Here is a 12,752-nt window from a genome sequence, read left to right as displayed (position 1 = left end):
ATTTTAAATATTTATATTTTTCTTATGAGGCTCATCCTTCCAAAATACAGGAACTGAAAACCAGAGCCACCAGATTATATACCAGAAAACCAAAGAATTTACTTGCTTTTCAAATTATAATTTTGGTGTTTTAATTACAGATGTACTATGTTTACACTGTGAAGAAAGTTTTAAGATTTCTGAAGTGAAATTAATATTTAAAGGAATAGTGCTCTGGGCATTTCATAAGGTCATGTTCTTATCATTTCTTTTCCAGTATTTTTCTTCTCGCATATATGAAATATTAGTATACCATCACTTCTGTGGTACTTTGGTTTTTTTTTTTGAGCCTAAGATTTATAAATCTAAGAAACAATATGGTAGACAGAAAATAAAGAACTAACTATAAACGTTCAGAAGAGTAGTTCCCATCAAGTTATTGCACTGGAAGAAACAGGAGGAGATTTACTATGTGGGTAGGTTAAGTTTCTAGAGCTGGTCTCCCCCGAAAGGCTGGTCAGTGTGTTTTTTATTGAGGAAAGAGAATCCCACTATATTTAAAACTATTGAGCGTTCCTTCCATCTATCTAACCTAGGCCAGCAATGGAGCCCGGAAAAGCAGGGGCCCACCGTGTCACCCACACAAGTGTGCCAGCGCACAGGGAGTGCCAGCAAACACCTCAGGGGCTGCATCTGCCTTTTGCGACACAGCAACAGGTTACTGCGACTTCACAAGCTGTTTCGTGGTCAGCATCTTACATGAGCACTTCTTTACAGTTGTCCAGCTCGGTCACTGCCCTCTGAAGTTTCAAGGCAAGTCCCTCTACTTGACATTGCAAATCTGAAATGACAAAACGTATTGATCTGATGAGTACTTTGAAGCAGGCCAGTATTTTCATGGACTAAAGCCTGTGTTTTCACAGCCATTGTTCAGTTCCTGAAGAACATTGTGGGAGAATATTGTTGATCCTCCTTTGCCAGTGTCATGTGTAACCTGTACGTTGACTGCCCACGTTTCCCTGAGAGGGATTAAAGAATGTGGATAGATTTGTTGGCCTCGTTCTGCCTCTACTACCCATTATGCCAATTTCCAACAGCTGAACTGTACTCTGTCATTCAGAGGGTTTTTATGTAGCCAACACACATGTGAAATTTCTGAAAGTGTGGCTCACTTCTTCAACATCTGAGTGCCTGAACTTGCCCTTGGGTCTGGAACCCAGAAGTGCTGTTGAACCAGGCACATGCTGAAGAGTTGTTTAACTCTGGGTGGTATCTGCAGGGCCTGTCGCTAACTTTCAAAGCAGGAGAATCCAAGCAGGGGACTGGCTTCCCGGAGCTTTGTTCTGGGGAAGTCGTGCAGTATGCGAGGAAGATGATTCAAGCAACCATACGCAACAAGTATGTGGATGCAGAAGGGAAACCGAAACAGAAGAACACTTGAATGATCTGAGTCTTGCCATTTGCTGCTAAATGAACACCGTTATCCTAGGCCCAGGGACAGCCCTTTCTGGCAGGCTCTTCCAGAAAAGCGAAGATAGAAAATGCATCTACACAGGTTTCTACAGAAAAAAAGCAATTCAAAGTATTGGAACTCTCAGGTGGAATGTTCCTATGTTTTAGGAACATAGGTTTTTTTTTTTTTTTTAATTGGAAAGTCATATAAAAAGAGAGGAGGGGCCCGGCGGCGTGGCCTAGCGGCTAAAGTCCTCGCCTTGAACGCCCCGGGATCCCATATGGGCGCCGGTTCTAATCCTGGCAGCTCCACTTCCCATCCAGATCCCTGCTTGTGGCCTGGGAAAGCAGTTGAGGACGGCCCAAAGCTTTGGGACCCTGCACCCGCGTGGGAGATCCGGAAGAAGTTCCAGGTTCCCAGCTTCGGATCGGCGCGCACCGGCCCATTGCGGCTCACTTGGGGAGTGAAACATCGGATGGAAGATCTTCTTCTCTGTCTCTCCTCCTCTCTGTATATCCGGCTTTACAATAATAACAATAAAATCTTTAAAAAAAAAAAAAAGAGAGGAGGACAGAGAGAGAGGAAGATCTTCCATCCACTGATTCACTCCCCAAGCGGCCACAATGGCCAGAGCTGAGCCGATCCAAAGCCAGGAGCCAGGAGCCAGGAGCCAGGAGCCAGGAGCCAGGAGCCAGGAGCCTCTTCCAGGTCTCCCACGCGGGTGCAGGGTCTCAAGGTTTTGGGCCGTCCTGACTGCTTTCCCAGACCACAAGCAGGGAGCTGGACAGGAAGTGGGACTGTTGAGATGAGAACCCGTACCCACATGGATCTTGGTGTGTGCAAGTCAAGGACTTCAGCCACTAGGCTACTGCACTGGGCCCACGAAGATAGTTTGAAAAGTAAACTTTAAAATCTTTGTGCATTCATACAATTACATAAGATGTCTAAAATCTTCAACTTGTCTTCATTGATGAAATTGGTTTCTTCAATCACAAAAACACAAGCACTCTAAACAAATATTTAATTAGAATTTATCATTTATATAAATCTTTTTTTGTCCAATATTCTCATATTCATTTAAAACATTAATTTTAACTGACAAAAATAATGTTTACAGTGTAGAACCAGATGCTTTAAAATATGAATACATTGTGAAATGGCTAAATGGACTAAACATACACATTACCTCACATACCTTTTTCATAATGAGAACATTTAAAATTCAGAGATTTTCAAGAATACATGAACTCTAGTCACCATTTTATGCACACAATAGATCAATTCATTTCATCTATCTTAGCTGGAATTTTACATCCTCTGTGTAGGTGCTAACAGCCCCATTTTTTAGAGGGGGAAGAATGGGATCCTCTCTGTCTTGTCCATGTCTTACAAGATTTTTAAACTTTATGAGGAGACTGGTTCCCCCAATTCTAGATTGAACATAGTCTTACTAGATATTATCTGAGCTGCATCCGTCCATCTGTCAAGTGATAGCATTTGGGAGACAGGAGGAAAGCAGCACACACATGGAGGGTTCCTCTCCTGGTCCAAATCTCTGGAGAAGCAGTAACTCTTACATGTTCTGTCCTGTGCTGCTTTGTTAATAAGCTCAAGAAGCCCTGCCGAGGGCTGTACTCAGCACGAGGCCACAGAGTTCCACACGGAGCCAAAGAATGAGGAGGGAAAAGGGATGTTTATGGACAGTACACACCCTCAGGCAGCGTGCAAGGGGCTTTCCCTTGCACCTTTTCACTCCTACTCACGACCACAGACAACAGATACATTTTTATAGCTGCAGAATCTAAAACCCAGAGTAAATAATTAACTATCAGTTACTGGCAAAGCCTGTAAGGATTAGAGCAATCATGAGCGTGTCAAAGGTCACACAGTTAGAAATAGTCTTGTGATTCAAACCCAGGTGCGTCTGAGCCCTACGTCCTTATATGTCTCACACTGTCTCTTGAAATTTAAAAGCTGCAAGGGAACATGATATATTTGACAATAAAACTGTAGTTAGCTTGACCACAGGCCTGTTACTATAGTCCCAGAGTACTTAAGACAAATGAAAAGTGTTGTTTGACCAGAAGTAATATACTGTAGTAAACTTGAGACTTTTTAACTCCAAAGAATGGTTTAGATTTTAATTTTTGCAAGTTTCAGAATGAATATAACTAACTGAAAGACGGTACGACACATGTGGTATCATTGCAATTCATTTAAGAGATTGACAGTGGAAAACACGTCTCTGCATTAAGTGCTCCCTGGTGCTTTGTCAGGACACAGTACTGTACTGAATGAAGTCCAGATCTGAGCCCAGGTGATACATTCATAATTACTTTTAAATGCAGCAATAGTTAAAGTGAAGAATTGATTACCTTAAGGAAACCCCAAATAATTGGCACTTGATAAAACATATCGTGATGTTTCTCAATTACCTGAGAATTAGTGTAAAAGTAAACAGTAGAAATGTTGCTAACTCAAAGCCCATTTTTATACCACTGTACAGTATCCCAGGACTCGTATTTGATTATGCTTGTGTACGATGGTCTCAGAACTTACTAGTTTTAAAGTAAATAAAGACTAGGCAATTATGACTAAACTCAAGAAGAAAAGCAAGGGTACTATACCTCTCACTACTTTTCTCTCTGCCCAACCATGTAAATCTTTGCTTTGCCCTCCATTTCAACATAAACAGATAGTTCAGCCTTTAAGTCAAGCAGTTAAGATGTCACGGGTTGGGATCCCATATCCGAGTGGTGGGTTTAAGCCCTGGCTCTGCTTCGGCTCCAGCTCTCTGCTACTCTGCTGTAGCCTGACTACCCGACTCCTGGCTTTGGCTGTTCCAGGCATCTGGGGAAGGATGCAGAAGGGACATCTCTGTGTCTCCCTGTCTGTCCAAGAAAACGAACATTTAAAAAATAAACAAATAGGGACCGGTAATATGGCTCAGTGGGTAAAGCTAATGTCATCTCATCTGGACGCCTGCAGCTCACACCTGCATCCCATTTTGATTCTGGTTCACCTCCCGGTTGCTCCAGTTCCGATCCATCCCCCAGCAATGTGCCTTGGAAAGCAGTGGAAGCTGGTCCAAGTGCTTAGGCTCCTCACCAGCATGGGAGATCCAGGAGAAACTCCGGGCTTCAGATCGGCCTAGATCTAGCCATGTAACCATCTGGGGAGTGAACCAGCAGACGGAAGGTCTCTCTCTCTCTCTCTCTCTCTGCCTTTCAAATAAAAATGGATAAATCGTTAAAAAATAGTAATTAATCAAGTGCTCAGTGAATATTACCCAACACTTTTTGCTATGTTTTTCCCGGCAACTCTGAGTAAAAACTGGGAAGGTAAGTTATCTATCATACTTGAAAAAAAAAATGAACCTCTGAAAGCTGCTGTAGGAAGTAAACAGAAACAGAGAATACAAGTAATATTAACAAAGAGCCCATTTTATATAAAGACATCACACAGAATTGAGAAAAAGAGATTCACTATGTATAAGCCATAATATAAAAAGCCCATCGAGGTATAATTAGGAGTTGATTAATATGTTCTCATTACTATTTCTTTTAACCTTTGAGCATATTTAAACTAGAAGTACTGAGAGTTATTTTTAAAAATCTGAGGGCTTCTCTTTGTTGTTTTGAATGAGGCGTGAGCATCCCACTGGTTTATTGTAAGTCCTGGTAGACTAGTGGAGTCCTTTTGTCTCCAGACGCCGAGTGCCCAGTTCCTGTCCTTCATGAATAAAGAAACAGAGTTGGGATAAGCAGCAGAGAGATTAAGCCACCTGCACAAAACAGCTCCTTCAGTTTCTGAGGCAAGGAGTTCTTAAATAAGTGTATTGTTCCATGCAGCACTTCTCCATAGTTAAATAAATTCAACCTCAATTTTCTGTCATTCAGCATGACATTGGATTATGAGGCAAAAAGCCCTGAATGCCTACAAAAAGAAAGGAACCATTGGCTTTAAACACCATGCAGATGTAAGGCGGAGCCCATGGAAACAATCCAAAACTTACAACAGCAAATTCTGCTATGATGTGACTGCATTCTTGCAGATATTAAATGAGAAGCAAATGATTTTAAACGCACTAGACAAGAAAGAGCTCTTCGTCTCTCTTCATATGCAGCCAGCTGCTTGCTGGCCAGCATTACACAGGCATTAGATTTGGGGAAATTACCCATTTAAGAGAATCCTGGTATTCTGAAAGGTTTCTAGAAACAACAAATACAAAAGTATTCAGATTTAACTATTCTGTATGATGATATAAATCTTAATAGTTATTGGAAAGTATATTAAATTAATGTTTGAGAAAATAACACATGGAATCTTTACAGTGGAAAAATATTTCAAGCTTAACATTTCCTGGATGAAGACACAAAATGTAAAACCTGGTTCCGAGTGCTATCTGGAGGAAGGTGATTCAGGCCCGTGTAGCAGAATTCTCAAAGAACAAGAAGGCAGAGGAACTTGCACTGGAGATCCGAGAGACATTGTTTTGAAAAAACAAGAAATTGTAGGCTTTTTTTTTAATGGTTGAGACCATGGAAAAATAAAAGCTCCACACTTTCAAACCATGAGTGTGTATTGCGGTACAGCGTGTTACACCATTGCCTGGGATGCCGGCATCCCACGTTAAAGTGCCTGGCATTCAGCCCCAGCTAGTCTGCCTCCAGGCTAGAGTCTTGCTCATGTACCTAAGAAGGCAGCAGAGGACGGCACGTCACTGGAGTCCTTGTTTACCCCACGGGAAGCATCAGCGCAGTTCTGGTCTACTGACTGTCGCCTGGCCTAGCACCTGCTGTTGCAGGCACTCCATCCAACAATGGATGGAAACGCGCTCTCTTCTTCTGATGCTCTGCTTTTCAAATGAATAAAATGAAATACTAGATATTGGCATGGTGGCTCAACAGGCTAATCCTCTACCTTGCAGTGCTTGTATCCCATACGGATGTCGGTTCAAATCCTGGGTGCTTCATTTCTCATCCAGTTCCATGCTTATAACCTGGGAAAGCAGCAGAGCATGGGCCAAGGCAGGGTCTTGGACCCCTGCACCCATGTGGGAGATCTGGAAGAAGCTCCTAGCTCCTGGCTTCATTCAAATCAAGTCAGCTCTTGCTGCTGCAGCCATTTGTGGAGTAAACCAGAGGATGGAAGATTCACTCTCCTTTCTTAATTTGCCTTTTAAATAATAATAATAAAAAGCATGTTTTACAAACATACTAAAAAACAGGGGTAGGTATTGTGGCATAGCAAGTTAAGCCATCATGTGGCACAGGAAGTCCACTTCCCTTACTGGAATGCCAGCTGGAGCCCCAGGTATGAGCCCTCTGTGATCCAGCTTCCTGTGTAGTTGTGGCTCCTGGGTTAGGCCTGGCCCAGCCCTGGCTTTTGCAGTCATCGGAAGAGTGAACAAGAAGATGGAAGATCTCTCCATTTTCCACTGTTTCAAACAAGTGAAAATAAATAAACATGAAAAAGCCCACTACTCGTAGTACAGAGGCATCATAAGTGACCTCTAATGCCAGACTTTCCCACTTCAGACCCACCCGTGTTTGCTACTGGCTGTAATGACTTTAAGCACTTCTGCTTCCATCTGTAAAATGGTTACTGGCACTTATGCCAGTTTTGAGAATTAAATGACAATGCACACATATGAAGAATACTGTCTACATAACAGCTATTGTCACTGGTGGTGGTGGTAAGGTCACTCCATCCCTTCCACTGCGACCCTGAGGACCACTCTTGCACTTGAGCCTGATGTTACCTGTGGGCATCTTTGCACAGAGTGAAGTAAAAACAGAAGTTTCAATTGTGCTTTTCAGCAAAATGTAGAGTAACTATGTCAAAATGTTAAAACTTGTCAAGCATAGCCATGAATGACTCCATTTTTCTGTACTTGAAAAACTCTGTATTTGGAAAGGGACCTTTCTTATACCGGTCGAGGATGACAGCATGTTGATCCCTAAGGAGTCTAATCAACTCTATAATGTGTCAACAGGACAAACAAACCACGAGGGATATGAAACTGCTTATTTGATTCTGAGCACAAAAATTCCACTGTGCCTGGAGGGAGACACGCCAGTCAGAAGAGCTGTTTGAGATTTGAAGATGGGTAACAGTGTTCACCTGCCTTTGGGGGTGATCTAGTCTGGGGGGCACCCAGTCTTACGAATTTGATGTGCATTTGTGTTCTAATATTAAATTATGTGTAGAGATATTTTAAAAAGTACTCGGTGTTAAACTGCAAATCTTACCTTAAATTGTATTTCACTCAACATGACGTTTTCGAGATCTGCCCACATGGCTACACAGACACACTCTCCTCCCTTCTGCCTGGCACGTAAAATTTCATCACATAAACATACCACATTTCTCTGATCTGATCCTTCAGTGATAGAACTTGGGTTACCTGAAATTCTGTCACAAATAATCTTGCAATAGGGCACTGTCTGATTTCTGTTTGTGTTAAGGCCCATCTTCTTGTATACTTAGGGGAGTTTTTCTGCAGGTTGGCCCAGAGCGTTAGTAGATACAGGTATGAGGTCCCAGGCACATATTGCCAAATGGTTCGCCCAGTGGAGGTATTCACTCTCCTCAGTGAGGAAAGTTGCCTGCATTGCTCATGTGCAATAGAAACAGCTCTTTTTCTAACTCTTTCCGGTCCAAGAGTGCCTCACTATTGTTTTACGGTGCAGTTCTCTGGGCTCCGTTGATGTTAAGTGCCCCATCTGACTCCGAGCCACTCGTGATTCTCGCCTACGACCTTCTGACCTGGCTTTTCTCTAGTCTCCTGCTTTCATCCACTCTAGTGGAGCTTTCTTGTTCTGTCCTCCACATACAAAACTGTCCTTAGCTCTTTTTTCTATTTGTACTATCTCCCAAGGTGATTTTATTCAAATCAGTTACATCTGATTAGAAATTGTATTTTCAACTATATAATTAACTAACATCTAACTAAATAACATTGAAAATGCTTGTTTTCATGGCTTTGAAGAGCATCTGCCCATGGTCCTCTCCCATGGCCACAGCTACAAAGTCTGAACGTAGCACGCACTATATTCTAAATGTTTTGGGCTCACTGAATCCTAACAACATCAACAGAACAGAATCTTACCTATTCTATTCATAGAGCAGGACACGGGGAAGTGTCTTTCAAAAAAATTAAACTTATCTTTCAATTTGATCTTTTCTAAGATTTATTTTTTTGAAAAGCAGAGTGACAGAGAGTCAGAACACAGAGACAAAGAAATCTTTCATTCATTGGTTCACTTTCCAAATGTCAGCCCCAGCTGGGACAAGAGCAGGCTGAAGCCAGGAATCCATGTGGGCCTCCTATCTGAGTTTAGGGGCCCAAGCATTTGATCCGTCCTCCCCTGCTGTTCCTGATACCCCCTTACCTGGAAGCTGGACTGCAAGCAGAGCAGCTGAGACTTGAAGCTGGCACTGACATAGAGGATCCAGCACTGTAGGCGGTTGCTTGACCTGTAGTGCCACAATGTGAGCCCATGAAGGAGTTTCTTGAGAAATTATTGAAGGGACTAGTGCTGTGGTGTAAAAAGCCAAGCTTCTGCCTTTAGCACCAGCATATTGTATGGCTGCTGGTTCAAGTCCTGGCTGCTCCACTTTTGATTCAGCTCCCTGCTTATGGCCTGGAAAAGCAGCAGAGGACGCATCAAGTCCCTGGGCCCCGATATGCATGCAGGAGACCCAGTGGAGGCTCCTTGTTTCCGGCTTTGGATCGGCCATCTCTGGTCATTATGGTCATTTGGGGAGTGAACAAGCAGATGGAAGATCTCTCGCTTTCCTTCTCTCTGTAACTATGTCATTCCAATTTTAATAAATAAATAGATAAAGAAATCTTACTTTAAAAAAGATTAAAAAGACATCATTGAAAGAATGAATAAATTTTTGCAGACTTCAGGAATAAAAATGCCATAAAAATGCTAAAAATTAGACTATTTCTCTAATATATGTAAATAAATTAATTATCTAATATTAAAACACCTAAACAAATAGATATGCAGCTTTCACTGACGTTACCTGGTATGTATCTCGGCATTATAATGTAATTTTCTTATAAATATATAACTTTATTTTAATAGACACATATAGAGTACCCACTCTATTTATAGCTAACTTCAAGCTTTCTAGAATCAGTGTACAAATATCAGTAAGATAGGTCCTTGTCTATAGGTAAATTATAATTGCGTATCTCATTTAGCCTTGAGGAATCATAATGTTTTAAATAGCAAACAAACAACTACTTAAAACTAAGGTCTGTTTTGTTTTTTCATCATTTTAGGTTACCTTGTTCAGCTAAACGTTAATTATGTGGCTGAAACTAGGATTTCTGATCAAATGTGACTGAATTGAATAAAAAATAAATTTGCTTTAGTATATATACATTTATTTATATGTATGTATATGTTACATATAGTATGATAACTCTGAGCCTTTTAGAATAATAGCTCATTTACAATTTTTATGAGCATTCACAGAGGAAACCTTTGCACATATAAAAAATATACACCAAGAATAGCAGAAAGTTCTTTAGTGAGTAATGTTGTGACTTTGGCAAACACTTTACAAAGCTTGGATGGTGATACAGTCACTTGGAAAACTCATTCCAGTTTAGTTTAACTTACATTTCAGAGATCTGATTCACAGCTATTTTGAAACAAGTATTCTTGAGGCACATTTAATCTTTTCTGAATTATACCAGCAGGGACTGAAATACAGTAATTTTTATAAATCAGACGCCAGAACAGGTGCAAAGAGACAGCTGAAAGTTGCAATTCGGCACAGATGTGGTCACATTAAGACCAGAAAACTATATGGATGTGTGTATGGTGTGGGATTAAATCAAACTAAGGTGATATGCAGATTGCTATAAGTTTACAAATAAATGATATTCCAATATTAAGAACCAAGACTTTCAGAATTTTCTATGACAAAATATACTTTTAAATTTCCACTGTGGTTTTTTACTCTAAATACTGCATCAACCATATGTAACGTGAATATAAACTAAATTTATGGTAGCTTATAAAAGGTGACAGCCTATGGAAGAATACAACAGGAAGTCTTAAATTCCAGTTGTGCGTGTGTGTTTGTACTGTGCAGCCTGATTATTTAACCACTCGTTTTCAACTGGCAAAACAAATGCATATTTTTTTCTATCTCACAGGCGTTATCCTGATGGATTCAGAAACTTCAAATGCTTTACAACAGCACTTTGCTTTCTAAGGGATCTGTAAAAATAAACTCCCACAATCACACGTGTTTGTAAGTCTTAATGAGAATGAAGGATATTTTCAGCATGAGCTAGGTTTGAAGGGATAGCTGAAAGCATCTCAGGGATTAAAAAAAAAATAGAGAGTAAGATTTAGGATTAAAAAATAAAGCAAATGAATAAATGGAAGATAGGCAAGTTTAGCTGTAAAATATCTAAAGCATTTTCTAATTGAGTCGCATAGCCACAGAAACAGCAGCTTCGTTAAGTGAGCTGGTGTTTTCTGATCAGAGCGTGTACGAAGACTGCTGCATGCAGGACTGATGCTGTTGCAAACGATGAAGGGAGTGTATGTTCAGCCACACCAAGTTCTGACCTCTTCCCGTCCCTTCACTCCCAGGGCTGCACTGGCAGTAACTTAAGCAAAGCACAAGGTGTCCCTTAAAAAGAGTGCTTTCATGCTACAAAATTGCTTTGAATTAACTGTGTTCTCAAAAATATTCTGCCACATAATCACCTAATAAAAAAAAGTGAAAAAGCAAAAGCATTTTTTTCCTTATAATGTGAAGGCAGAAGACAATGAAGTAATGCTCATGTTATTTAAAACAGGTAGCTAAGAAGATGTTCACCATAATGCCATTTTAACAGACGAAAAAGTGAAAACAATTGTATAAGAATAAGTAAATTATGATTCATCCAAACAACAGAACATGATGAATAGTTTTTGAAATATCTAGTTGTATTTGAGAGGGGGCGTTTTGTATAGAGAGAGACAGAGGCGGTGAGAGACAGTGAGATCTCTTCTATCGCCGTCTCACTCTGCGTTTGTGCACGACCACCTGGACTGGACTGCGACACGCATGCTGGTCTCGCATGCAGACGGCAGGGGCACAAGTACTTGGGTCACCTTCCACTGCTTTCCTGGGTGTGAAAACAGGCAGCAGGAATGGAGTCAGAGCAGCCAGGACTCTAACCAAGTTCCTTACGGAATGCTGGCACTGGGCAGATGGCAGGGTGATCCCCTGTGCCATGACACAGGCCCCGATTAAAACTAGATTTTACTATTTTTGTTTTTAAAATATGAGAGTTCTTTAAAAAGGCTCAAGGAAAATGAAATTGACAGGCAAGTTGATTTGGGTGTAAAAATTTGATTTCTGTGCACATCTGTATGTATTTGAAATATGAAGTCTTGAAGGATCCACATCAAATGCTTATTACAGCTCTCTCTGAATGCTGGGATTTTCAAATCAGCAGTGAACATGGATTATTTTGATATTATGAAACAAAAAGATCACATTAAAGTAACCTGACACTAAACTGGGTGACATGCCCATCTTAACAAACCACATCCTAGCCTAGTACAGGTCTTTGTAACCCACTGTCAGTTGCCTTCTGTCCTCCGGATCCCTTCCGCTGTCCCTATACAGAAACATGTTCACTACCAGCCCCACTGGTAGTGCTTGGTGCCATAACTCACTCTGAAGTAGGCATTAGTTACAACAGTCTCTATACTTCGATGCTCACAGTGGAGACCAGATGTTGGGAGCCCAAATTTTGGTTGCGCAATTCTGGACTCAGGTTCCAGAACTGATTAGTAACAGTGTGGTCTTGAGCAAACGACTTAATGGCTGTAGGCCTCGGCCGTCTCAACCTTACAGTGGAGATACAAAGGTGCTTAACCCAGGAGGGGCCACGGAGGGGTACTGTGGTAAATGTTAGTAAGAAACACATCTCAGCTCACAGGAGTGACTGCTTCTTCAGCGATATGAGGATAGTTATCAGCAGTCAGCTGGAAGGAGAGACGCAAGAGATGCAGGCAAAAGGTAAGTGACATTAGGCAAGGGGGTGGGGGTGGAAGAGAGGGGTCATTTATTTCCCATTCAGTATCTTTACTGCTCATGCTCTTAGCCCATCAGTGTGGATTATCCGTAAATATCTCCAAGGAGCAGGGAGGTTCTGTGGCTGTAAAAGAGGACCTCTGCGTAGGAAGGCGCCCTGTCCACAGGGGCATTACAGAAGAGAGGGATGGAAGCTCCTCCCTGGTCACTGATCGGCTGGAGCTGTCTTGACACATCATGCCTGGGACGG

The 12,752-nt window shown here is 41.4% G+C and overlaps 1 protein-coding gene across 3 annotated transcripts in view; it reads right to left on the bottom strand.

Annotated features, from left to right (window-relative positions):
* Positions 1-12,752, bottom strand: part of LEKR1 (leucine, glutamate and lysine rich 1) — a 172,680-nt gene that overhangs the window by 53,279 nt on the left and 106,649 nt on the right. For 2 of the 3 annotated variants that reach the window (XM_004598568.2, XM_058661480.1), the window contains exon 7: positions 739-820. The exons of the other annotated variant lie outside the window; for it this stretch is intronic. In XM_004598568.2, the coding sequence (XP_004598625.2) occupies positions 739-820 (82 nt within the window). The remainder of the gene's footprint in view (positions 1-738; positions 821-12,752) is intronic. 3 annotated transcript variants of the gene reach the window in all.

Source organism: Ochotona princeps, chromosome 3, assembly GCF_030435755.1.
Source record: "Ochotona princeps isolate mOchPri1 chromosome 3, mOchPri1.hap1, whole genome shotgun sequence".
In the NCBI taxonomy this organism is placed as follows: Eukaryota; Metazoa; Chordata; class Mammalia; order Lagomorpha; family Ochotonidae; genus Ochotona; species Ochotona princeps.
Note: the sequence above shows the minus strand (reverse complement) of the source record. Positions and strands in the feature narration are given on the sequence as shown.